General features: G+C 47.4%; 1 protein-coding gene across 1 annotated transcript in view; it reads right to left on the bottom strand.

The window, feature by feature from the left end:
• Window positions 1-2,434: 2,434 nt before the first annotated feature.
• Window positions 2,435-26,802, bottom strand: part of LOC135817236 (nuclear pore complex protein Nup205-like) — a 35,030-nt gene continuing 10,662 nt past the window's right edge. Inside the window, exons 13-36 of the mRNA XM_065330362.1 lie at window positions 26,673-26,802; window positions 25,676-25,876; window positions 24,762-24,822; window positions 24,230-24,437; window positions 23,476-23,596; window positions 23,055-23,139; window positions 22,094-22,249; window positions 20,173-20,498; window positions 18,869-19,162; window positions 18,442-18,594; window positions 14,094-14,285; window positions 13,255-13,627; window positions 12,677-12,801; window positions 12,228-12,419; window positions 11,613-11,912; window positions 10,230-10,380; window positions 9,167-9,529; window positions 8,914-9,006; window positions 7,120-7,274; window positions 6,839-6,956; window positions 5,986-6,123; window positions 5,251-5,345; window positions 4,562-4,627; window positions 2,435-3,308 (exon numbers count right to left, since the gene is read on the bottom strand). The exon at window positions 26,673-26,802 is cut by the window's right edge and continues 83 nt beyond it. Of these exons, the coding sequence (XP_065186434.1) occupies window positions 3,204-3,308; window positions 4,562-4,627; window positions 5,251-5,345; window positions 5,986-6,123; window positions 6,839-6,956; window positions 7,120-7,274; window positions 8,914-9,006; window positions 9,167-9,529; window positions 10,230-10,380; window positions 11,613-11,912; window positions 12,228-12,419; window positions 12,677-12,801; window positions 13,255-13,627; window positions 14,094-14,285; window positions 18,442-18,594; window positions 18,869-19,162; window positions 20,173-20,498; window positions 22,094-22,249; window positions 23,055-23,139; window positions 23,476-23,596; window positions 24,230-24,437; window positions 24,762-24,822; window positions 25,676-25,876; window positions 26,673-26,802 (4,201 nt within the window). The 3' untranslated portion in view covers window positions 2,435-3,203. The remainder of the gene's footprint in view (window positions 3,309-4,561; window positions 4,628-5,250; window positions 5,346-5,985; window positions 6,124-6,838; window positions 6,957-7,119; window positions 7,275-8,913; window positions 9,007-9,166; window positions 9,530-10,229; window positions 10,381-11,612; window positions 11,913-12,227; window positions 12,420-12,676; window positions 12,802-13,254; window positions 13,628-14,093; window positions 14,286-18,441; window positions 18,595-18,868; window positions 19,163-20,172; window positions 20,499-22,093; window positions 22,250-23,054; window positions 23,140-23,475; window positions 23,597-24,229; window positions 24,438-24,761; window positions 24,823-25,675; window positions 25,877-26,672) is intronic.

Raw genomic sequence — 26,802 nt, 5'->3', positions numbered from 1 at the left:
TGTTCTCACCCACTTTAATACTGAGGTGTGGTGAGTCCATAAGTGGGATCATTTCCAAGTCCACCCATAGTTTGGGGACTTCAGGGGGTGTTGGGCGGTTCAATAGCCATCTTTCCAAGATTCCTTTATTTTGAGTCTCTCTCCCCTCTCCCGGGGAGACCCACGTGACCAGTTTTGCCAGTGAGCAAGTACTGTGTGTGTATGTGTGTGTGTGCACGCGCGCGCGAGGGAGAGAGACAGACAAAGTGAGATACATGTACTTGTGTGAATGCAATACTCATGCCAAAGAGAAAATACTCACTAGTTTTTTTATGTAGAAAAGCCTCTTGTACGGGCAAAACCAAAAATAGTTATTATGATTATGTAGTTAGCATGCACAGTACTGCGCAGTAACTATAATACACTAGTAATAAAACAAGTGAAATTCAGTCCAAGCAACTTTTTAAATGTAGTAGTAGTAGTAGTAGTAGAATTTTTTTTAAATATTAGCTCGGGCAGCTTATTAAACATGGTTAGCATTTTACTGTTCACCGTAACTTCGACCGTCGGGCTGTACTGTAACAAGTCTGTTTTTTTGTGTTTTCAAGACACGGTTAACCGGTTTACAACATTTAGGTTTCTGTCGTAACTGCATGCATGCCTGGAAATACTGAGCCAGACCACAACTCTGTTGATTGCTGCATGCTTGCAGTAGTGAGGACCCGGGAGCGGCCCTACACATACCTACTGTATACCTTTTAGAAGGAGATCTGTCTCGTTGTCCAGGAGACGACCAATCAGTGACGTTCCCGCCAAGGGCCTCATCAGAGTTTAAAGCCCGCTCAATCGTAATTTTACTACTCTTTGATGGATATACTCTAAACAGATGCGTACAACTTCCTGTACGCATTATGGTGCGGTGTAGATAATGAACTCATAAAATGCCCGGTGTACAACTAGAAGCTACGCATTTAAGAAGTGTGTATGGTTTTTGCCTCCCGTACTCTTTCATTTGTACGATTTTCCTTTGTCAACAGCTGGCGGAACCCTATAAAAACCGAAGATCAAAGTCAAGGTATCGAAAAGGGGCTCTCGAAGCCCCTAAAATAGCTCCACAAGCTATCAATAAGAATGAAGCCCGCAATAAGAGCCCAGAATTTCATTTGCTTCTAGTATAAAAATCTGTTCTCCTTTTAGTAGTCCTCATTGGTGCTGAGTCACCAGAAGAAAATATTCTATCATACCACACCAATTCTCTCTGCACACAAACCACAGAACTCCCGGTTATACCCAATATCGGTACACAAGCATAATGCAAGTCACTTACTTTGAAGTGAGAATCAGATACATAATTATAACCTCAGATACATGTAGCCTCGTTCTAAAATTAATAGTTATGCACATGGCAGGGAGGTCCTTGGGCTTGTTTGTGCCCTTCAGGTTAGCCTTGGGCCTCAGGCTAACCTGTCGGGCACTACAGGGGCGTAGCAGCCGCTCCGGCCGGTCCGGATCACTTTTTCGCCGGATCGGACCACGACCACCATAGTAAAACAATGCCAAAAGTGCCCAGAATGCAGGATTTTGCACCCTAATTTCAAAAAAATTACGGGGGGACATCCCCCCGGCTACGCGCCTGCACTATCATTAGTATCAACAAGAGTACTCTTGGTATCAAGCCACAAGGCCCTCCCTGCCATGCCATGCACTAGCCTATGGCTCCCTGGTGAGGGTAGTACAATATTATATGCACTGCCCTCGCACTTAGCACAGGAGAGAGAGATAAGCTATAAGAGGGTATTTGACGCTTCCTGCTCTAACGTTTATACAGTGTACCTCTCATAGCAGATAATAGGCTGTGCCAAGAGTCCATAAACTATTAATGCACTCTTGGCTGTGCCTACTGTACTTCCGCACATATAAGCGCATGTGCTTATGTCCGGATATAAGCGCACCCCCCAATTACAAGCGCATGTGCTTATATGTGAACAATATTGGTGAAAAGGTGGGAGCGAAATATACCACTAAGTAGTGTGATGACACCATTGTTTAGGACACAGACAAACCTGTATTGCGCATATAAGCGCATGGACTTCTACCCGAACATGTTTACACAGCCAAAGATCTTTTTTTGCAGCAAATTTTCGCTTATAAGCGCATGCGCTTTAATATATGTGGGGAAGTACGGTATATGGCCAAGACGACGTACAGTCTGTGGCGAGTATCACATAATATACCCCTCATCCAAGGTTCAACTGTGCACATCCAATACAAGTATGGTAATCATCCGTGATCCAACTGTGCACGTCCAATAAGAGGAATCCCGGGAGCACATTGTGACATGAAAGCTAGGCCACCTCAGCGGCATTCAAGGATGACCAGTCACCGTATCGGTACTGTGCACTGCATACCACCCGCAATCACAGTGTTCGCATTCGGAAATAGGAGCATCGCGGAGCTAGGTGGTGCAGTTGCACAAATTATCTCCAAAAAAAGAGTAGACAATCCTACAATCACGTACTAGCAAGAGTACAGTCATAAGCCTTTATGTACTCTTGGTACTAGTCTACACTACAGCACACCAGGACACTACACTACAGCACACCAGGACACTACACTACAGCACACCAGGGACAATAAATGTGCATGAGCGTAAGACCAGACACCCCATCGCACGTCTTAACAAAACAAAAAACATACTTTTAACACGTAGTCTTGAGGACAGACCAACGGAATTGAAACACGCAGGTTTTAAATATAGGACATGGCGCTAAGTACAACATGCTAACACGCACGCACGTACGGCGAATCTCAAAGACAACAGAAAGGTTAAAAAAAGAAGAAGAGAAGAACACGAAGGGAACCATGAGAAATACTATGGGTAGACAGTGAGAGGAGTGGTCTCATCAGGAGGACCGGAGCAAAGTATGAAAGATAGAAAAAAAATGTACGCAAATATATGTTCTAAGAATTTTGACGGAAATGCTGATAGTGGCGGAAATGATGGTGATGATGATGATGATGATGATGATGTCGTGCCTAAGCGGTATTTAAAGGGTATGGAACACACTGGACGGCATACACGACAGCAACAGGGTAGCATAGACGACAGATTGGATACAATGTCTCAAGCAAGAAAGAGGCGGGTAAGAGGAGCGAAGGAGGAAGGATCGGAGGTCGGTTACCTGACTTGTTGAAAGCAGCACGCCAGTAACAGCTACGGCTGGTTAGCTGCTCGCCACAGGTCCCTGCTGGAGTTTGAGAAGGCGCTTCATTCGCCTCACAAACACCTGGATGAACTCCTTGGATCCACCGCTGCCCTTGGCCAAGCCCTGAACAGAGGAGATACACACAACCACATAATGCACTATAGTCACTGCAGAGCAAGGGAGGGTCTGAACAGAGATGCACACACATTATGACATATGTACTATAGTCATTGCAGAGCAAAGACAGGGTAACTGACATAAGTATGAGGCTGCATTGAAACAAACATACATCATATGATTCATATCAATAAAGAAAAGGTTCAGTGATCGGTCGGGTACGTATGTTTTTTTGGCAACTGGTGCAAGCTAGCAGAGAGCATGGGTGCCCTTTTATGTGACCTGCTGTGGAAGTTGAACTACTGGGGTGCTCCAACAAATGAAGTGGAAAATAATAGACTGTACAACATGTCCAATAGGGCTTGAAAGTGCTACGTCACAGCATAGCAACAATTTCAAAAATTCAAAAACTGGATCCACTTGGATCCAGTTTTTGTATGGAGCCAAGCACATTTCAAGCAGTCTTACCCACAGCATGGTGATGTAGCCAGTGAAACTGACTGATTTGGCTACTGGGGGCGGGGTTACAACTGGTGGCGAAATAAAAGTCACACCTGCATGCGACATGAGTGGGTTGCTATGCACCCACATACTTAGGCAATAGCAAAGTCACACCTTAGTGGATCCAAAAATAGAAATCTGATGTCAACTTACTACTCCCTGGCCGTTTTGACGTCATCACTTTCAAGCCCTATTGTCCATTCTCTCAACATAGGAATGTACAACATGTTTTCATTGTTTGGAGGGAAAGGTGCAAATGGGAAAAGTCTGAAGAAAAAATTGACTGTCACCACCAGGATTCGAACCAGAGACGTTCGCTTGAGGCCAGCGATGTTCTACTACAAGTAGTAACCACTGAGCTATGTCATACATAGTGTAGCTGGCTGTGTCAATAGACACCCTTAGCAAAAAACGTTATGTTGTAACGGTATTATCGTAAGGGGGAAAATACCGTGATTTGGGTTCGACCTTTAGCAAGATGCACGCTATTTTTAGTACGCTGTTGCCACGAGAATAGCTTTGATTTCGCGCGGTACAACCATTTTGGTCACCATATACGCGATACAAGGTGAAATGCGTACGGACTATGCAATATTTGGCCAAAACACGTACCGTTGGTCACAACGATAAATCAGCCCCCATAACGTTTATACGCTGCAGCTTCAACGCTATTTGGGTGATCAAGGTACGAGTACCGTAAAAAATAGCGTTACCGTTGTTTGCTAAGGGTGTCTAATGTGTTTCATTTCTCAACTTACCACTTCTAGATCTACAAGCTTCTTCAGGAAAGCATCGGACAGCGCGACAACTGCATCCATCTTGAACTGCATTACGCAAGGAGTGTTCAGAACACACAGAAATACATGTATCAGCATTTCAAACACGAAACTAAACAATTTCGTTACAGGGTGTAAGGGAGTTAACTAGTTTCGTTCCGTAAAACATCACACCACTGTCCTAGTACACTGTGTTGGGAAGCATGTGTACACATGCAATGATTGTTTTCTTTCTAAGCAGGGAGTGGATAGTGAAAAAGTAAAAGTAAAACTTGAAGTGACACACCCAAAACGAAGCATCTGAAACTGCGGCCGTGTGTCTATACTCGTTCGTGACTATACATTTATATCAAATAACTCGTGGGCGCCAGGTTTCGAAGCCCGTGTACGAGTACCTAGGGGTCCAGGAGCACAGAGCCACACAAGTAGAGTTAATATGAACTGTGCAAAACACTGGCAATACGGCCCTAGGTGTAACACTATTGGCATATACAGTATACAATACTAAAGACGCCACACAGACTGTGCAAAACACCAACAATACAATACAATACGGGTGCAACACCACAGAACTGAATTCAAGACACAGGTCTCATATCACGCTGAAGATATGTGTGTAACACGTAACGTAACGGCCGGGTACGCTACTGAAGACGCCGGTTAACACTGACCTGATTGGATTGCTGACGAGAAATACTCAGGCCACCAGAATCCAGCGCAACGCTGTCAGATTCTGTCGTGCCGTGCACATTCTGTTCTCTGAAGGCTGAGGGTTAAATCACATATGTCAGGCAAGAGAGTACAGAATCAAGAGCAGGCAATTTCAAGCTGAAAAAGAAGATGCAGATAAGAAACTTTTAGTTTCCTTCGGACTTGGCTTCTTTGTAGTAGATTCACACCACACACACACCTCAGACCTCAGACATGCCCATCGCGGAAGCGATGATAGCGAACAGCTATGTTAGACATAGCAACTTGTGCTGGGATTACACCATTCAACAGTTTGCAAGGCTGATGAATTCACTGCCACTATTTTTAGCCTGGTATCCACCACACAGCTGTTTGAAGTGATTTTTTCTGGCCAGTGAATCCCTATTTTTCATCTTTCCATTTTTTTCTACACACACCACACCACATACTCCGGCATACACTGGCGATTGGTAACCACCCAGGAGAATGAAAGAAAAGTCAGGAAGAGTCCGAGAAAGAGAAGAAAGACGTCTGCGACCATAATCGTTGGGAATTGAACCCGCAACCTCTCGATTGGAAATCGACTGCACGTACCACTGCACCATATGGGACACACACACACACACACACACACACACACACACACACACACACACACACACACACACGCACACACACACGCACACGCACACGCCTAGAAATCATCAGGAACTTACGCTCTCCTAGTGAACGCATTTTCTTCGGTGTTGGCTGATTGAGCCGTAACACGTTCGTCGCATCGTCCGTCACCTTCACGTGGAGAAAGTAGAATTCTACATGCCGCCACAAGATAAACAGTGATGTTTCGATAATATCTATAATACAGTGTGAAGTCAAGGCAAGCGTATATACAAATCGGATGGCAGGCAAGATGCCAGGTATATGTATGTGCAATACTGTGACAGTTGAAGTGTGACAAGTCTAATGTTAGAAGACCCCTGCGAGCACACGCCTGTCTTCTATTTCTCCAGTACAGAGGAGAGAAGGAATAATATACGTGTAACGTTTCTTGAGCTACCAATGGGTTCTTTCTCGTTAAAACGCTAGACTTTGTGCCCCCGTTAGAGATTCAACTCTTACTACTGCTCTTGTCCACTTGTAGTGCAGTGCTCTGTCTTGTGGCATAGACCACAAGCACAAGCCAAAGGATCTACAGCCGTAGCCCAAGTTTGGAACATGTGGACAACCCCATTCACATCACACTCCAGCATGGCAGTAAAGGGGTTATGTACGCGAGGAGAGGAAGAAAGAGAGATGGAGAGAGTGGGAGAGAGAAAGACAAACACACACACACACACACACATGGAAAGAGAGAGAGGGAGAGACAGACATACACACAGAAAACGAGAGACTAACTGACTGGGCAGTGTGTATGTGCATGCATGCATGCGTGTGTGTGTGTGTGTGTGTGTGCGCGCGCGCGCGCGTGTGTGCATGTGTGCACGTGTACGTGTGCGCGCGTGTGTGCACGTGTGAGCGCATGTGCACGGGTGCACGTGAAGTGCATCGGTAAAACGACGATGAGGATACAAAGAAGTAGGTCGATTTGTTGCGTCTTGTGTTGGACTAGTCGCAACAAGTACTGCCGGATTGTTTGTTGACGTTGCAAAGTGGACAGTTTGGCCCAATCCACACCATTCGGCAGAAGCTGAGCAAGAAAACAGAAAAGCATAATCCCAATCACAATAGGAAACAAAGGCATATATCGGTAACCAAAATTAATATCAACATTTTAACATTACACCTATGCAACATCAAATGGAATCTCAAACTGACCTCCTGACAAACATCAAATGGAATCTCAAACTGACCTCCTGACAATCCTCGACAGATAGATGGCTGAGGGTTTTCAGGCGTCGCTGGTAGTTCTTCTGCTCGTCCGATGTGCGCTGGGCAGCGTCGGCCGACAGTCGTACTTGGCGCACTAGTGCAGCGAGTGGCGGAGATGGTGTCATGTTATGCGAGTCTAACAAGAAAGGCATGTATAGCATAGGGAAGGAGAGAAAGAGAGGGAGAAAGAGAAAGTGATAGATAGATAGAGAGGAGAGAAAGGAAGAGAGAGAGAGAGAGAGAGAGAGAGAGAGAGAGAGAGAGAGAGAGAGAGAGAGAGAGAGAGAGAGAGAGAGAGAGAGAGAGAGAGAGAGAGGGAGGGAGGGAGGAAAGAGCAAATAAACACATGGCAAGGCCACCCATGAAAATCCCTGGTAGTATTGATATTACCGATATGCGTGGAAGCCAACATCTATCGAGCTGCCTACAGTCTGTTTCAAAAAGATTTACAATCAGGTTTGGGTCTTAAAAAGTATGAAGATAAGGGAAATTTGGACAACAAAGTACATAGAATGGCTTGTTAGGACACGGCAAATTGTTCTGTGAAGGTTTCAGAACAATTGGACCAACCGTTAAGGAGTTAGAATTTCGGCCAGGTTTCCGGCCTTTTCCCATGGTTTACAATTTGCCCAGGAAGCCAGTATCGATTTTTTATCAAAACCCACGATTTATCCTTTCCTTTTTGGCCTTGTGGTTATGAATGCTGTCTGCTGACCATGAAGTTGTGAGTTCAAATCCCAACCTATCCTCACGTCAAACTTTTTTTCCATTGTTTTGGTGATCAAGCTGGTACAAGACAAAGAAGGTGGCTGCACCAAACGACTTGTTGTTGGAGCTCGCGCTTCCTGCCGAACTGACTGACACTTGACTGGCTCACGCTATGTGAACACACCCACAACACTGCAATGGTGTGAGTGAATTATAATGGAAGTCATCGCGCTGTAGCTTTTTGAGATTTATTTTAGTATTTCAAGATCGCCAATTTATTTGAATTTAGCAGTCAACGCCGTCTTCTATCAGCGTTCACAAGCGTTTGCCTTTCTCAAAATGTCGTCGAAGTCACACGGATAGCTTTGCCAAGTCATGACCTTGGGAATGAGTCCGTGTCGATGCCGTTTTCGTCACACGGTGAGTAAATTGCACCGCAGCTCAAAGAAACTATTTTGGTCACAAAACGGACCCATGCAGCTCGTCAACATTTACAACACTTTCGTTTCGACATGTACTCTCTGCCTCCATTATCGATACGAGGAAGAACTCGTTTGTTGTAAACCAGACGTACGTCCACGACTGTGTCAACGTGAGCGAGTTGTCATTTTTCCTGCTTTCGCGCGGAATATTTCTTCGAGTTCACAGTGAGTTTTTCCAGGCAGCGCTCAAGTGCTCATACGGTAAGACGCCAAACTCCGCGGGCGATCGCCAGGGTTGTAAATCTTTTTGAAACGGACTGTAGTGCAGCTGTACATAAAACAGGAAGTCAGCAGCTGGCTCCGCCGTTGCTTCCTGCAAAGTCTTTTCCGGTGGCAAAAAAAGAAAAGAAAAAGAAAATTAGAATCTGAGTGGTGAATTTGGCAGAAATGTTGGAAGAAGGTGACTGCTTCCAATGCCAGAGCTTGTGTTCTCTGCGGGCTGAAAGGCAACCGCCAGTCTTGAGTCAGACAAGCATGTCAGCAAGCATGAGCTACGCCGTTGAGAGTAGTCATCTTCAGCTGAACACCATAAGTTGACGAGAGGCGGGAAGCACAGTTTTTCCCCTGCCGCCCAGTTCACCTTACCTGTACTGTACTGAGGGCGAACCTCACGCAGCGAACTATCAGAGATGTCCGCATGGAAGATGGTCGTCTCCAGCGGTGCTCGCTTCATTGGGGCTGGAGGTGACCGGGGCACACAAGCATAGAGAAATACAACATTGCAACATTGACCATCACTAGTGCAGTATAAACGTGTGTGGATGTGATAGCTACAAGGCACACAGCTAAAAAGGGTAGAGCACAGTACAGCACATTCCAAGTCAAGGTAACCTCTTACTCGTAGTGGAGACGTAGTGACGGCAGAACGTCAGTGTGTTTGCACAGATCTGCTGCAGCCAGATGGTCGCCTGCTCGCTGACCGAGCTGAGCGCAGAACTAGATCCTGCCGTGCTAGGTGCAGCGCCGGAGGGGGCTGTGGATTTGCTGCCCAACGCTCCGTCCCGGCTCTGAGCCACAAGATCAGCCAGCCCCGTGCTGTTCGCCTGCTCCAGACCAATGTCAGACTCGGCAACCTGCTTGACCAGGGCCGGCCACGCTTGCGGCTGACAATAGCGAGGCAATAAGCCAAGCATCAGTCGCTTGAGATGAGCATGTTGCAGCAGTAGTATTTGCTGCTGCTGACCCATCTGCGTGCCAACTCCTGCCGACAAAGAAACAGTGCAGCAGGAAACGAGAACTGTTAGCGTACACGCCGATTGTTTCGTACAACACACCGCACAAAAATCTGGGTAGATGAACAAGTACGGGAGACGCTACAAACAAACAAAATAACAGCTACAGAATCTTGATTGAGGCGAGGCAATTCTGTACAGCCGTAGTAAAGTTGTGCAGTGAAGCAGCCTATCAAGTACATTGTACAGTTCTGGCCAGAGAAATCCAACCTCGTGAATATTGTACCGCAAAGTTTGAGTGAACTGAAAAATGTGTGCAGAGCTAAGACTGTGTAGTGCCAGACACTATTCTATTCATCAGGCTGGGAGTTCTCTGGCCAGTACGGTATATCTGGTGTAGGTACACACACACGTGCTCTGTGTGCATAACAAGCAGCAATGTGACAGCGTGACAACAACAACAACAACAACAACAACAACAACAACAACAACAACAACAACAACAACAACAACAACAACAACAACAACAACAACAACAACAACAACAACAACAACAACAACAACAACAGCAACAGCAATGTACCATAATATTATAACCTAAGTTCATCTGCACACAGTCACACAAAACAGTGGGAAGACAAGACAACCTCTGCAAGCAGCTACAACACTAACAGAAGAAAAGCAGCAGCATCAAAACCCGTACACCCATTAGAATGCCCCAGTACCTACCGGCAGTGTTGGCAACTGGAGCGCTGCCAATCTGCCCCACTACGGCAGTGGTGAGCATGAGTTCGTGCAGTGCCGACAGTGTTAGCGGGTGCGCCTGTTGTTCCAGGATTGCTGTGAACACGTTGACGTGGCTGAACACAAAGTGACTCACCTAGCAAAGCAGACAGAAACGGGAAAAATAAGCCCAAACAGAGTACAGTGCGTATCGGTTATAGTGTGGTCGTATACAAGAATATACTGCTTACAAGAATGAACACTCATTTTTTCATAATCATAACACATATTTTATGTGTATATTTATTCTTACAAGCAGTATTATCGCATAGTAGAATATATCGGCCCTAAGAATGGATTTTGTGTAGCAAAATATGCCAGATTAGTGCAAAGTGTATCGCCTGTAGTAATAACATCTGTGCTCTGTGCATACTCAATACAATAATATTCAACACAAAAAGAGAGTTATGTCCAACTGAGCATTGGAGAATCACTTTTTCTGTTCAGTCGGACTCTTTCTTCCGACTTCTCTCGTATCCGCTGCTCCGCAGTCGCCTAGCACGACCCCGAGTCTGATTGATCCGTGTGTACGTGTATCATGTGTACGTGTCTACATGCCAAACGTGCGCGCATACATGTACATGTACATGTATGATGTCACACGTGCATATGATATGTCACACGTGATTTATCGTGTGTAAGAAATATCGGCAATAAGAATCAAATGTCGTTTTTCAAACGCCCACGCTATAACCGATACCTACTGTACGACGTAAATTAGTCCCAACGAGTTATTCATCATCTTCTACTTCTTGTTGTGAGTAGCTCTCTGCCCTCGGGCATTGAGCTCTGCCCTCGGGCATTGAGCACTCTTTTGAACAGCCTGGCACCGGTCTGTTTTACGACATAAATTACATTCATTTTTTTAGGCATGCAGCCACACAAGGTAGAGAACAGCATATTTACAAACAGCATATTTAGAACAGCATATTTACAAAATTCTGGTGGAGGTCGCCAACGCAACAAAGTATGACATCTAAAACGATCCACATACACAGAAAGTCGAGCACCCTCTAAAAGCAGATTTTTCAGTGTTCTACCTCTCCGTATGCTGCATGATGCTATTCCGTGTGTTTGAATGAGTTTCTACAATTTCAAGTTGCCAGCGTTGTTCAGAGCTATCCTCCATGTCCTCAGGTTACTAGTATTCCGTCGACATGCGAGTAAGAAAATCCCTCTCGGCAATGAGTAGGAGCAAGCAAGCTCACCCATCTATATGTTGCACCAGAGCCTCCTTCACCGGAAAAATAAACAATATTTTTTCTCAGGTGTTCGACAAATTTACTGGTCCATGTAGCACCTAGCAGAAGCAGAAGCACCATGACTCACTTGTCCGGCCACATCACGGTTCTGTCGTCCAGCGGACGTCTGAACGCTCACGACCAGCTTCAGTGTCGGCAGTATGAGCTGGCGATATCGTTCCAGCACCGACGGCATGAAGTAGGAGTCGTCTGCGCCCATTTCCGACATGTCCCCTGCCGCTGCTGCTGCAGCGTGGTTGAATCCAGACGAAACGCTGAGGTCGGGCCGCGTGTGCAGGTAGCGGCACTCGGACAGCTTACCCAACAGGCCAAGCTGCAGGAGAGCCTGTGCACCGTTTGCGGTCTGAGCAAGCCGCGTGAGCAGTGCCTGTATAGCGGGATAAGAGTTGATAACACAGAAAACAAGCGACACGTTGGGATTCACAACAGGGTGGACATTGAACAACAGACTTTCTTTCCAATCAAGAGTACAATGCTCAAAGGGATAGGCATTCAATCACTAGAATATACTACCGATACACGCCAAGCCTGCAGGTGTGTTTAGAATGAGTGCAACAACGGGCAAGCTAAATCCTACAAGTCCAACAATAAGTGTGCGTAGTGCAACAGGAAGTACATGGCCATCAACACTACACTGAGAACACGGGAAGAAAGGGGTTAAACATAACACACGTCGCCTCACCATCTTGGATTCATAGATGTACAATGCACGCAGCGGCTCAGGATTCGGCTGCAGTGCCATCTGCAGCATCTCGTCTTCCTGCACCAGTGAGTCGATGAGATGGCGCAGATAGCCGTGCCTCACAAGAAACTGCAGCCAGTGGTGATGCCAGTCCACTGAGATCACAGCATCGAGAAGCGCCAATGCCAACATCTGTACACAAAACACGCAGAGCAATTGAAGAGGCAACACATTCAGCAAGCAGAATACGCAATTCAATTTCAACCTAGGTACTCACATGATACGATAACTAAAATGAACTAGTCTGTGTGTGTGTGTGTGTGTGTGTGTGTGTGTGTGTGTGTGCGTGTGTGTGCGCGTGTATGTATGAATGTATGTATGTGTGTGCGTGTGTGCATGCGTGTGTGTGTGTGTGCGTGTGTGTGCGTGCATCGCAAGCATCCACATACCCGTCCTATGTGGTGTCCTTCGCATGCATCCCTACAGATGATATCCATGACGGCGTCGCCGTAGCTGGCCAGTGTTTCCAGGTTGCTACTGGTCAACACGGTGGAGATACTGGGCTGAGCAAGACCTGTGTCACAGCACACACACACATCATAGCGGAGCACGCACACACGCAGACACACACACACGCACACAGACACACGCACACAGACACACGCACACACAGACACACACATACACACGCACACACAGACACACACATACACACGCACACACACAGACAGTTCATTTCGGCTCAACCCTGAATTCATGGTACAATGCTCCCTGTTGTTGATGCGCGAGTTAACGCATTCATTGCCACAATGAACGGATTCTAGTGGGCAATGATCACTAAAGAACGACATCAGATAAATTATCAACAACACTTGGTCTTTAAAAAAAATTGTAGCCAAGAGACCGTTTTGGGTAGTGGTGTATAACTGTGAAAATGAAGTGGCTACAGTGGAGTCTGCACACTCTTAGGAAGACATTCAGTCTTCACTGGATAATAAAGGCGACATAGAATCAAGTAGCTACGTACCAAACCCTCTCTCCTGCGAATAGGAAGATGCGCCGTCTGTTCCACTTGAGGCGCTCGCGCCGTCACTCGTACTGTCATGCGCTGCCGCGTCGGCGCACAGCTGGAGATAGTAGAGCAGGGCACCGTACAGGTAGGCGCGGTGGCGGCGCTGTGTGGAGCTGCAGTGGCTGATGGCCTCGCACACAGACACCAGCACGCTGTGCAGCGGTCCGGCCGGGAGGCCCTGGCGCGACGCGGCCGACGGCGCCCCACGTCCCGGCAGCTGTGAACTGGTGCGCAGCGCAGCAAAGCTCTGCCGTAGCTGGCTCATCAACAGCATGACGACGGGCAGGATTGCACTCACCAGATCCGGGTTGATGTCAGCGCTCAGCACCTGAATGAAACACAGGCGAAGGCAATCATGATACCTGAGAGAGACCTCCACATTCCAGAACAGACAGTGGGCTCTGCTAGTGCTTTGCAGCTGGTAGTGCTGGCATAGTCACATCGCAGTTTACAAGATGACTGCAAGCAGCAAAATACAAAGTGAATTGTCTATGGAGCTAGCTACTTCAGACGCTCAGTCCTGCTGCTCAACATTACTACCATACACCAACATCGGCTATAGACACAAATGTCACTGCCAGTCCAGCAGGGGGAAAAAAGCGGTGTGATGGAACGGGCATTGATGTGCGTCTTGCTCAAGGCATACGTCGTACTACTGGCCATGACATCAACACGCACGGCCTCATTGCTGCCATGAAGACTAAAAGCACAACATGAGGCACAGCATGGAAAGCGGAGACTCCCGCGATTGGCCAAGGACCGTGGAGAATCCATAAATACAAATACAAACGTACCTTGAGTAGCAGATCTTGTATGATCTCAAAGAGCAGTGCAATACGCTGGTCACCAGCAAGCAGATCCATAGGGCAGGCGATGAGGACGACCTCGATGACCTGCCGCCAGGCGTCAAAGAAAGCCAGACGGCCAGCGAGGCGACGGCGATTGACGTTGCGCTGCACGATGCCATGCAGGATGGAATCTATCTCCTGTATCGCACAGCAACAAGATAGTAGAAAACATACCGGCAGTATAGAGGTTATGAGAATGATTTTTCATGGGCGGATTTTCTAATGGGCCATCCGTAAATATCGATATTTATTTAGAAATGAAAACTAGTCGTATGGGGGGGGGGGGGGGGGTTGAGTGCCTGTTCGTTTCTCTAAAAAATATTGATGTACAGTTGGTACATTGAAGTGTGAGCATGTCCAGCCCATGCAGGAATGCACTGCAATGAGTACGGTAGATCGCCAGCCCAGCCTGTCGATAGTTCTAGCCTCCGGCTAGGCTTTGTTGTGGACCATATCTAGCCTAGGTGTGAACGAGTGGCATACTGGTAGTAGCTGCATTAAGTGCACTGATACTGACTGTGCATGTGGTGGAGTGGACTAGACATACTCTGCACTGCCATAAAACGACCTCAGCTTGGTTGACTCGGCCGGATCGGGTGATCGGTGTACTCCACGGAGTCGTGAAACCCGACTCCGAAGTTGTTGTACCTGTATTACTGCACCGGCATCAGCTCAGTTGACTCCATTGATCGATGTGCTTCATCGAGTCCTGAAACCCGACACCCTGATGGCTGATGCAGATCTACACCTAGTGTCTGTACTGGCATCAGGGAGTCGAATACACGATACCAGGTACGGTAGGACTCGCTGAGGTGCCCTCGCCGACCCGGCCATGGTGTTGGACCTAATCGAGGAGTGGAAGTCGTTTTTTGATTCGCTTCCGAAGACCTGCGTCCGGCTTCCCTTCTGTCCGCTTCCTCGCCGGTGATGTCTGCAGCGCCAGCACCAGTGGTGCCGCTCTCGCTGTGCAACTGGCGCTGGGCCAAGGGCCAGTCCAAGCCAGGCACAACAGCTCAGTCAGTCAAGGGCAAATGACTGTGACAACTCACATAGTACACGTACTCGTATGTACATCATGTTGTAGTCTTCACAGCAGAGTTTGGGAAACGCTTGTTGTCATTCTCAAGTGCTTCACTTTGGACAATCACGGCGTCTTCTCCATCACGGAAGAAAAAAAGACAGCTCACCTTGTTCGGGTTTTTTGCGGTTGGATCAGCTGTCTACGCTAAAAAGGAAAAACACCCTCTCTACGAAAGGTACGTTGACGCATACATAGAAAGATTCGATGGTGGCGAGAAATCGAGAGAGACTGTGGTCCGAGAAGGGCAGGCTGCGTGGAAAGCGGTGAAAGACGACTCCGAACAGGCCGAGAACTTTATTGCAGAGGTCCAGAAATGGAAGTCCAAGCAAACCGAAGGTGCTTCGTGGCTTGCGCCTGCTTCCGTCTTGACAGCAGAGGTCGACGATATTGATGTCCAGATTTCATGGAGAGGACGAACCACAGTCACAGCGGACAGGGCTCTCTAATGACGATATGCTTCGAAAGGAATCTGTAATCCATGACGTGGCCATGGAGACAGTCTGCAGTCACTAGGCAGGAACAGAGTATTATGGGTTTCCTGTGCTCCCAGTAGCCGCGTCGTGTTTCGGGGAAAGCAAGCAGGAAGAGGCAAGTCAGCAGGATGCCATGGCGAGTTTCAACTCTGCAAGCTTGACAGGACTCAAGGCTGATCCCACCCTGATTACAGCCAGGAAGGAATAGGGGTTCCTGATGAAACACATTGATCAACGCAGTCACTTCCTGGCTTTTGTGAAGGGCAGAGACGCAGCCTGCAGCCACTGTACTCACCAGCCAGTCCGCAGTGAGAAGGCTATGAGTCTGGTGCAGTCATCTGGTGGGATCATCTTCACCCCCAATCCTGATCCTGACCACCCGGGGCATTTCAAGACCTTTCTGCAGATGGTGTAGGGGGCAACTGCCCTCGGCCAGCCTGCAGAAAAGCCTGATGCTTTTCTACCACGCGATGAGTCGTCAGATATGCCGCTTTCATGTGATCGTTGCCGGTGTGTTTTCCAGTCAGCAGCCGACTGGGCGCGGCACAAGAAGCTGACGCATGATGCCACACCCGCCACCAATGCACCCAAGCAGCATCTGTGTGGGTATGGTGATGGTGCAGAGCGCTGTACACTTGCTTTCTCCACGTACTATGCGCTGTTGAAACACAAGGGTCAAGCCGGCCACAAGAGTGCCCGTGGCCGACCGAAGAAGAAGTGATTCTGCATTCTATACCTGCTGTTTTTACTTGTTTTTTTTTACAAGTACGTACTTCGAAGTACGAATAGTGTTCTGCGTTCATCAGCTTGAAAGCTCTGGACCTGTTTTGCCTCTTCTGCACTATACTGTATACATGTATCTACTTTCAAGTTCAGCGAATGGCAATGACTAGACATACCTCTGTACCACTATGCACTATTATGTTTTTTGCCTCTACCGCAAAGTCCGCTGCAAACGCCCACCCCATTTTTGCAAGATTTGCTGGCCTGTACACACTGACCCCATGCACTGTCACCTCTACTGTACGAAAGTGCATCTCATACCGTAGTGGGAAGAGCGCTTTCTACGGTAAACTATGTCCACTTTCCTGGTTTCAAAATCTCTTTGGGCACTCGCTACGAGATAGCTCGTCGTGATTTATGATGATGGTTGCTTTATTTCGCAAATCCAAACGGGAGTTTCTTCTGATTAACAAGGTAGCGAAGAACAGAGTATTGCAGGAACCAAATACACTTCTGATCATTTCCAAATCACGCAACGCTCAAAGGCAAGGGTTTTTCTCGAGCACTTCAGAGTTTTCAACAAGTTAGCAGCGACTTTGTAGGTGTAGCTTGTACTAGCTTCTGTGACATACCCTGTTCGACTTGCAACTGCAATACTGCGAGCGGTCAAGTCGTTGAATGACGCTTCGTCAAAACAATCACAGTTCCGTTCTGAAAGTGCAGAACATTCATGAAAACCAGATGGATTCTACGGCATTACCACATGGAGAGCGAACTACCACAAAAACGACTCATTTATCGAATGAAAGGAAATCTCGACAGAAGTTTTTCTTGGCAGCAAGATGATGACAATCGCTTTTGTAGAGCCTCCTGGTAAGACATAGGCAGATTGTAGGCATTACAGCCGTTTTCGTACGCATTCAACCTTCATGCCAGTTTTCTACAACTATATTGACCTGAAAAAGACGAAAATAGTATGGACCCGCTGGGGTGGGCGTTTGCTGCGAAGTGGGCGTTTGCAGCGGACTTTACGGTAGTTGTTTTGGTTGCGGAGAAGGCGGAGAACCGGAACGCAGACCGTCATGCTGTTGGCTGTTTTCACGGAGACGGTGGAGAACCGGAATGCACACCTTCATGCTGTTGGCTGTTTTCACAGAGACGGTGGAGAACCCGAACATGCCGGTTAAAGGAAGTTGTCAAAAAACCCTAATATGTTCTCCATATTTTTAAAACATACAATGTACATGTACACGTATGTGTACCAGTGCATGCATGTACAAAAAAAGGGCAAAAATATCGATGCTATGTACCATTTGTATGTGTTCGTTTCTCGGGGGGGGGGGGGGGGGGGGGAGAGAGAGAGAGAGGTGAAGAGAAATGACTAGTTTTCGTTTCTAAATAAATATCGGTATTTACGGATGGCCCCTAAGTAATATAGCGTGAGTCAGTGGATTTTCTAATGGGCGCTAAGTATTATAGCAGGAGTCAGTGGATTTTCTGATGGGCGCTAAGTATTATAGCGTGAGTCAGTGGATTTATAATTGGCGAGTTGCTTGTGCAAGACTTAGCGCGGCACTGTGCCACGACTTCGCCAAGCACTCTCAATTGATGATGTAATTATACATTTCGGCAGCTATTTGATTCCGGCTATATTCGGCACCGACCCCACGGATGCCTAAATTAAAACGCTGATGAAATTTTTCACATTGGCTTTGGCGACGAACTGACCTTTACCGCAGCCGTGCCGAAAATATTTTGTATCGCTGCCGAAATGTCGAAGAATCATAAAATGCCGAAATTTTGCAGCGTCAAAAATTAGTACATTTTACAGTAACCTCTTTTAGCGGTGTGGGTGGTGGCGTCCCACGGAAGCGGAAAGGTGGTTCTTGACCAGAGAGTTGTACGACTCCTTGTTCTTGACCTGCCCGGTACGCAAATCCCGTCGAATTTGAATTCTATTAGCGGTGTGACTTGTGTGATAGGCTGACAAACATGTGTGAGAGGCAGTGCAACTCACCTCCAGCACAAACTGTCGCTGAGAAGCAGCGGATGCTGTTTGTGCACTGTTCAGCTCTTGCATGAGCAGCACGTGAATGGCCCGTACGTCGTACAGCTCAAAACTACCCACGCACAGGCGATCATCCGTACGAGTAGTTCGCTTGTTCAGTTCCTGCAACAAATACACGAACACGTACATGAACGCACACACACACACACACACACACACACACACACACACACACACACACACACACACACACACACACCAAAAAGTTACAAAGCTAGCTACTGGGCGTAAACAAAAATAACTAATGCCTATCCACAAGCTTGGGTTGATGGTGGCTTTGCCTATATCTTTGATGAGTGCAATCTCACACCTCAGCCCACATCAAAATTAAATCCATTTATTATTATCAGCGTGGGAAAGCTAGTATTGCGCGTACCTCCTCGACCAGTGCAGAGTTGAAGTGCTGTAGCTGGAAGGCGTCAAAATTATCCTGCCTGAAATCAATGCAATCAAGAAGACTGAGAAGGCGATTCTCCTGGTTGTTGTCCGACAAGGCGCCCTGTGATGCCTGAGCGGATGCTGGGAAGCCAGATGCTGCCTCACCAGCACTGGAGTTTGTCCAACTGGCTGCGGAGGAGAAGAGAATGCTGACAATGTGCTGCGTGTGAGATGTCTGCTGCTGCTCCGCTGTCAGCCGCAGGTCAAGGGCTGCCATTCTCCACAGCCACGTCTGCAAGCACAGACAGACAGATACAGGTCGTCCCCCGTTAATACGAGTCCGGTTAGTACATAAACCCCGTTAGTACATAAGAAATCTCAAGTCCCGGACGAAACGTGGTCACTTCCATACAAATTGTGTCGGTTAGTACATAATTCGTTAGTACATAAACCCCGTTAGTACATAACATTTCTCCGGACCCACATGCCACCTACCTCAATAGTACATAATTTGTTGGTCTTTTGGGCTTCCAGTGGAGGCACATCGTGTTCTAGTTTCTACTGGTGGACGCAATTAGCTCAGAAATCAGAGCGGACATCACAAACTGACAAAGCTCTGTTTTTCCCCGAGTGACTGTACAGGCATGGCGACTGGGCAGGTATCATGTAAAATGTCTGGTCTTACAGTAAAACTGTAGAATCTTCGCTGACTGTGACCGTTATAACATAATTTTTATGTTATATCGAGGGAATCAAGAATATCTCGCTCCCTAGTCATGGCAGCAAGAAACACTCTGAAAAGTTGAAAAATGTGAAAAATTCTGATACACAAGCAAGATATGTACACTTTCGTTTAGTACATAAACCCCGTTAATACATAACATTTGTCAAGTCCCAGAGATTATGTATTAACGAGGGACGACCTGTACATATACAGACATACACATACACAGACACACACATACACAGACACACATACATAGACACACAGAGACTGTCATTTACCTACCAAGTACATGTTGCACTGTCAAAGGACAGTAACATGTGCTTCCTCAAAACAGCTCAAAAGGGTTCAACAACTCTTGTCTGCAATGTGCCTACAGAACGTGTTTCTTAATACTTCAAACAAAAGCTAAGGAGCAGATGTCATTCCTCACTGGAATAAATAAGGAATTCGATTTCCACACAAACAAGCAGGAACAGAAGACATGAGAGGCGTTGATCCAAAACATGACAGAGTGAGAGAGAGAGAGAGAGAGAGAGAGAGAGAGAGAGAGAGAAAAAGAGAGATATGGTACGGACCTGTTGCTCCATCATATCAAGCTGCAGCTGGCGACCCTCGTCATCCAACTGAGCGCTATCCGATGTCTCAGTGAGCTCAGCTGGCGGCGTCAAGCGCAACTGCTGCCCAAGGAAGTCATGACTGGAGCGCAGGTAGCGCAATGTTACAAGACTAGTGCTGGATGCGGCGCACAGTTCATAGAGCAAGCGATAGCACAGCGCAGCCAAGCGAGGACTGGCCGTGCACGCTACAGGCAGGCATGCCAGTGATGAGGCCGGTGCAGCCGAGTGGCACTCAAGCAAGGAGAGAATAGCGTGGAGACACGTGCGAGGCGATCCGCCAACACCTGGACAAACACACACACACACGCACACACACACACGCACACACACGCACACACAAATAGCCGGAGCATTGGAAAACCGACTGGACTCTGCAATGGACACAGATAGAGTATCTATGCACCACTGCAACTAGGTCAATAATATTCTCTCTAGGCCGGTACGGGAAAATAGGCCAACCGTGCATCGCCGTCTTTGTGAAAGTGCAGGCAAGTAGCCAGCACCAACTCAACCCACAAACTGGCAGTTGGGTTGGACTGGACACCGGTACAACCAATAAACTAGTGCCAGTTGGGTTGGACTTGAACCCTACAACAGTGCAAGTAGTACAGCCGACTCCACTTATAACAAACTCGCATATAGCGAATTTCATGATAACTATAGTGAACTGGTATCCATGTCCCAGTTTGAACCCACAGTGCAAGTGTATTTCTGTTATAACGAACTTCGGCTATAAACTGAGAAGAAGTTTGGCTATAAGGGGCCGTCCGTAAATATCGATGTTTTTTTAGAGACGATATTGGTGCGTCTGGGGGGGAGGGGGTTTGAGCCATGTGCGTCTTTTCGAGCATCAGAAAAATATCGATGTAAATATCTGAAGTTTCGCCGATCCCTGCACGCGGACGTCTAAATGGCTATACAAGAAATGTGAAACCAGCTTCCGTTCGCGGAGCTAAAACTCGCGACACAAGAACAAAATCAAAAATTGGAAGCTGTACGCCCATGGCGAATTTCAAGAGCAAAAGAATGAGCTATTGATTGTGGAAATCGGCCGAACGATGCCTGCGGGAGACCTTTTTCAAGACGTAGAGGCAGTGCGAACAAACACGGACGAACTCCACAAGAGTTTCCAGTCTTCACTGTCTGAACAAGGATTTGAAAAAATTCAAGCCCGAGCGTAGCCGCTTTGGCTACACCAGTACACGATGGCTGAGCACTGCAGCGCCAACCCGGTTCGCTCCCCCCAGGCGATGCAGCGTGAGTGCGGCGGGATTTTCACGCCTACACCGGACCCTCAACATCCTGGGCACTTCATGAGCATCCAAAAATATTGATTCCATGATCTAGATGTACATGTGCGTCTTCTGGGGGGAGGGAGGGGGGTCAAGGGAGAGAAGCACCAATATCGTCTCTAAAAAAACATCGATATTTACGGACGGCCCCTAAAGAAGAAAGTAAAAGAACTAATTCTCCTGCACAACGGTGTTCGTTTATATCAGGAGTCGACTGTATCACATCCAAACACTTTCCAGGTAGAACATTGAAGTCTATACCCGGTTGACGATTGGTTAGGCAAACCTCCTGCCTACTAGCATGACGAGTGTCCACTAGCACAAGATCAACTAAACATGAATATACTGTAAGACGAGCTACCATAGCGAGTTGCAAATTTAACAAATATCCAAACTTCGTAGGCTAACGAGAAGGTATGTTAGCGATCTGGGAGTTGACAGGCACATCCCACGCAGAACATTATGGTCCGTATGGAATTAATTCGAACGAAGAAGTTCCACTACTAAAAAACGCTCGATTAACTTCCTCGTTATATTTCATGCCTTACAGTATGAAAACATAGGAAAGAACCGCGGGCATGCCTCACCTGGGTCCTGGAGCGTGGTCTGTGAAACTGGCTTGAGTAGCTCATACCCGAGCAGAAAGTGGGCCAGGTTGGGCGCGTGGCAGGGCAGGGCCAGCAGCAGCATGTGCAAGATGTGCCTGCGGATGGCAGCGCGAATCTGACTTGGCGTACTGGGATCTGTGCAACGCGTGTGGGTGCACACAGACAGAAAACAAATCAGTGAATACTGTAAGACCGCATACTATAAGGCCAAGTAAAAAAAAAAGCTAGATGATCGTCCCCGTCCGCCCCAGTTTTTGTCAGCGCCCCAAGAAATATTTTATTTTTTAAATCGTGAGTTTTACTATATGGACCACATACTACTAGTATATCACAACGTCAGTATCGATCTGCTGAAGAAAGAAAAAGAAAAAAAGAAAAAAAAAGAAAAAAAGAGAAAAAAAACCTTGATGTTGTTGTGTACACTGTGTGCATGAGAGGGTAAAAAGTAAAAAAATAAAAATAAAATCCTCCCGCCCTCCCCGATTTTTCCAAAAAAAAGGACGATCATCTAGTAATTTTTTTTACTCGGCCTAAGACGGAATTTTTTTAACGAATTCTGGATGGAAAAACTGACAAAAAACTATACTACGAAATATGTAAAACAGAGAGGTTCCAGGCTGTCCAATAGAGTGCTCAATGACAATGGCGAACACCAGAGCTAGTTCAAACAAGAATAAGTTTCTGATGATTGCTTAGTGCGTGAAACTCGGAGTAAAAACACTTTTTTCGTCCTCTTATTCTTGTTGTTGCATACAAAATACGTGTAAATCGTTTTCAGATAGCAGATTTAAATATTATGTAAACTGCCCGCCTAAAACACCAGCACAAATATAACACCTGGCTGGGTTAACACTTCACAGCCATGCCAATGCACAGCTAGAGAAAATGCAGTTCAACACAATGCACTGCTCACTTACTGCACGCAAGATTTAGTACGTACCTTGTTCGATCTCTCCTTGATACACTTCAGATTCGTCCGCCTCGAGACGCTCAACAAAGCCCAGCAAGATGGCCTGTGCATCAACCTAAATGGTTGGCACAGTGCAAGGGAACACCACGTTAACGTCATGAACATGTGGTACACGTAGCTCACCAGGCACCCAGCTTCTAACACAGCTCATGAAAGGACAGGCACCATGCGAAACTGCACATTAGTCTTCTCTGGCTTCTGGTTTAGAACAAGCCACTACCGAAACCGTCTTTCCCACAGAGTGCAGATAACCATCAGACGTACTTGGCCTTGGCAGCGTTAAGTACATGCCAACAGAACACTACAAAAACACGCACACACACACACGCACGCACACACACACACACAACAGCACGCACGCACATATGTACAGCGGCAAAAGCTTACACACCTCAGAGCTGGTAAGAATGGCAACCAGTTTGTTGTGCACTGGGGGAGACTGTACGGACCAACCCAGAATCTTGACAGCAGCTAGCGCAAGTTCCGGCCGGCAATGCGGCAGCGAGAGGAACCTGATAAGGCACACACGTACGTACGCGCACGCACACACACACACACAGAAATATGCATCCACACAAACACACAGACACACAGAGTATCACCAACAGCACCCGGATACATGCAAAACCGAGGAGCTGAAAGACTGAAAGACGCCCACACTGCACAGGTTAAATGAGACTGATGCACATGCTGTGGGGAAACATCAGGAAACTTCCTTTTTTCATCCACAAGACACTTCCAGCAGCACCCAACAAGAAGTTGGGTCAAACAGAAAACTATATTTGCAAAGAAAGCGACTCCACTGTTTATGCAGCATAGCAACCACAGGACTTCGGGAATATGGACTGAAACAGACCCCATGCAAGGGCACGGTGACAGCTTTGACTGAATAGAGTGAGAACCTGTCTAAGGTGACCGCTCAGGGGACCTTACAAATGTGGTCCCCACGTACAGGTGGTCTCCTTATCCAGGGCCATTTGACTGGAAATGGCACCCCATGGTCCTGGTTGCAGTGGTCCTCGAGGACAGATGATCACCTTATCAGAGTGGTCTCCTTGACAGGTTTTTACTGTACATAGCACATAACATCAGGTCTATAACACAGTGGACATGAACTGCACCAACAACCAGCCAGCGTATCTCACTTTGCTATGTGCAGGAAGTAGTCGGGACGTGACGTGCGACTGTTGACAGTGAGCAGGAGCTGGTCCAAGGGAGTGACAAGCACACTGCACTGTGCACCGCCGTGCTCTCGAAGCAGCTGGTTAAACGCTTCCTGCTTGGCCAGCGCGTTCTCCAGCATGCGTAGGGCCAGCAGACCTGCCTGTTCCACTGATGCAAGATGACTGGGCACTGTACAGATACAACATCAATTATGCATGCACACACACATGCACACATGCACACATGCACACACACACACACACACACACACACACACACACACACACACACACACACACACACACACACACACACACACACATGCACATATACAAATCTGTCAGGTTATATCATACACCTAGCCATCTTTATTCTGGCCTCAGTCGGCTGCACTGATTAACGGAATGTGCAGTGTAAAACCTCTGTCCAAGCAAAGACCCAGCCCCGTGATGGGTACGGTTATGGTACCAGCCCTACATTCTGTAAGTGGAAATCAAAACAAGGCTTCCTTACCCGATGATACACCAGTGACATCGCCAAGCTCAACAGCACTGTCAAAGATGACGTTCAGAACCTACATGCACGCACACACACACACACACACACACGCACACACACACACACACACACAACAGCATAGCAGTCATAGACAGCAAACAAAACATTCTCAGTGGAACGAACAGCACCAGAGCAAACGATAGGCTACAGGCACTAGCTCGGGCTGTCAAAGTTACTCTAGAGGAACATCACATCGTAGCAACGACAACATGTACATGCATGGTACCCATCGCTTGCTAGGCATATGGCTGAGAACAATCAGCATTCGCTGAGCTCTATTCACATGAACAGGCGATGGTTTCCAGCTGTCATATGCAACTACACTCGGACGTCTCTTATCCGGGCACCTTGGGACCTAGCACTGCCCGTATCTCAGACTCGCCTAAACTACATACACATCATGAAATGAACAATAATTGACTGTTTTCTGATGTTCGCTTTATAGTGCGTGAAACTCGGAGTTAAAACACTTATTTTCCTGTTATCATTGTTCGAACTAGCTCTGGCTTTCGGTATTGAGCACTCTATTAAACAGCCTGGAACCTCTCTGGTTTACATCATGAAATGACAATGTTCCTGGCAGCAGTGACACCCTCAACGATTGAAAGGCCTTCCCAAGGTGGCACGTAGATGTGCTATGACCACAAGTTACTGTATTTTCTGGAATCGGGGCCGATCTTTAATCATCTAATTCTTTTATCACCGCCCCTATCTGAGATAAGCGCCTCATCATTGCAGGGCTGTACGTGGATTTTTTTCAAACGGGGTGAAATAACGAAATTTGAGGGCTCACAAACTACTAAGTCACAGTAAGTGCCTTGGCCAGTATTGCCGAGAATACGGTACACACGCTGAAGCAGCAAGCTAACCTTGGTAAGCAGTGGCGACTCGTTGAGCATGTGCAGCAGGATGGTGTGTCCAGGCGGTGCGCCGAGATCCATGCTGCTGCCGTGCTGGACCTGCTGGTGGCTGGCATCTGCCAGTGCACCGCTGGTGAAGTTGCTTGCGGCCGGCTGGTGCTCGGCCAGCAGCAGCTGGAGGATTTCTAGTGCCGCACAGCAAACCTCCCACTGGATGGTACACGCCAAGCAGAGCAATACACGCAGACAGTTACAATATACTCCACCTGCGGACAGCATGCTGTTTCATTCTTAGTGAACTCATCAGCGCAGCACAGAAAAAACGAGGCCAAACCTGACAGTTAGAATAATTATACGCGTGCCTTTAAACCCACCCATGAACAGAACTGGGCCAAACTGCTGAGCTTATATGATCTTCTGATCCCACAACAGATGCTGGCAAGGAATGAAAACGGGGATAGACAACCGATACAAAGTCTAACAGCTAAGTAAATTCGACAAGTACAGTAAAACCTGTCAAGGCGACCACTCGGGTAAGACGACCACCTGTCCAAGAAGACCGTTGCAACCACGACCAAGGGATGCTATGGATAAGAAGACCACCTGTTCACAGAGACCACATTTTGAAGGTCCTTGAGCGGTCGCCTTAGACAGGTTTCACTCTACAGTGAAATCCGACCCAAAGCGCATATCTGGCGCCCTCAACTTGCACGGCCCTTGAAGCCCTGGAAGTACAGGTAGTATAGATGGGGCTGGACATACACATGTACAAGTATAGACAGTTGTCTAAAGTCCCTAGGCTGCTTACAGTGCTCAATGTCCACTGGACAGAGCAAGTAATACAATATTACACAGCAATGAATCAAGTATAGAGATGGAATCGGAACAGCTGGTCCAGGGTGCCAGTTTTCGCACTTTGGGCCGGATTTCAGCGAGCGCAAACTGCAGTAAGCCATCACATAGCAATACAAACGTACGGATACGAGAACACGAGCGGCCAACTTACCTTTTCCCCTGATCGCCGGTAGGAGCGCATGTCAAAGTTGAGGAAGACGCTGTCTCTGATAAACTGCAGGTAGGGCGCAAAGCCGCAGGACCGATAGCCAGCACCGAGCGTGTCCGGCACCGGGCTATTC

The sequence above is a fragment of the Sycon ciliatum genome, chromosome 5 (assembly GCF_964019385.1).
Source record: "Sycon ciliatum chromosome 5, ocSycCili1.1, whole genome shotgun sequence".
In the NCBI taxonomy this organism is placed as follows: Eukaryota; Metazoa; Porifera; class Calcarea; order Leucosolenida; family Sycettidae; genus Sycon; species Sycon ciliatum.
The sequence above is the reverse complement of the archived record's forward strand: the minus strand, read 5'-3'. Positions and strand labels throughout refer to the sequence as shown.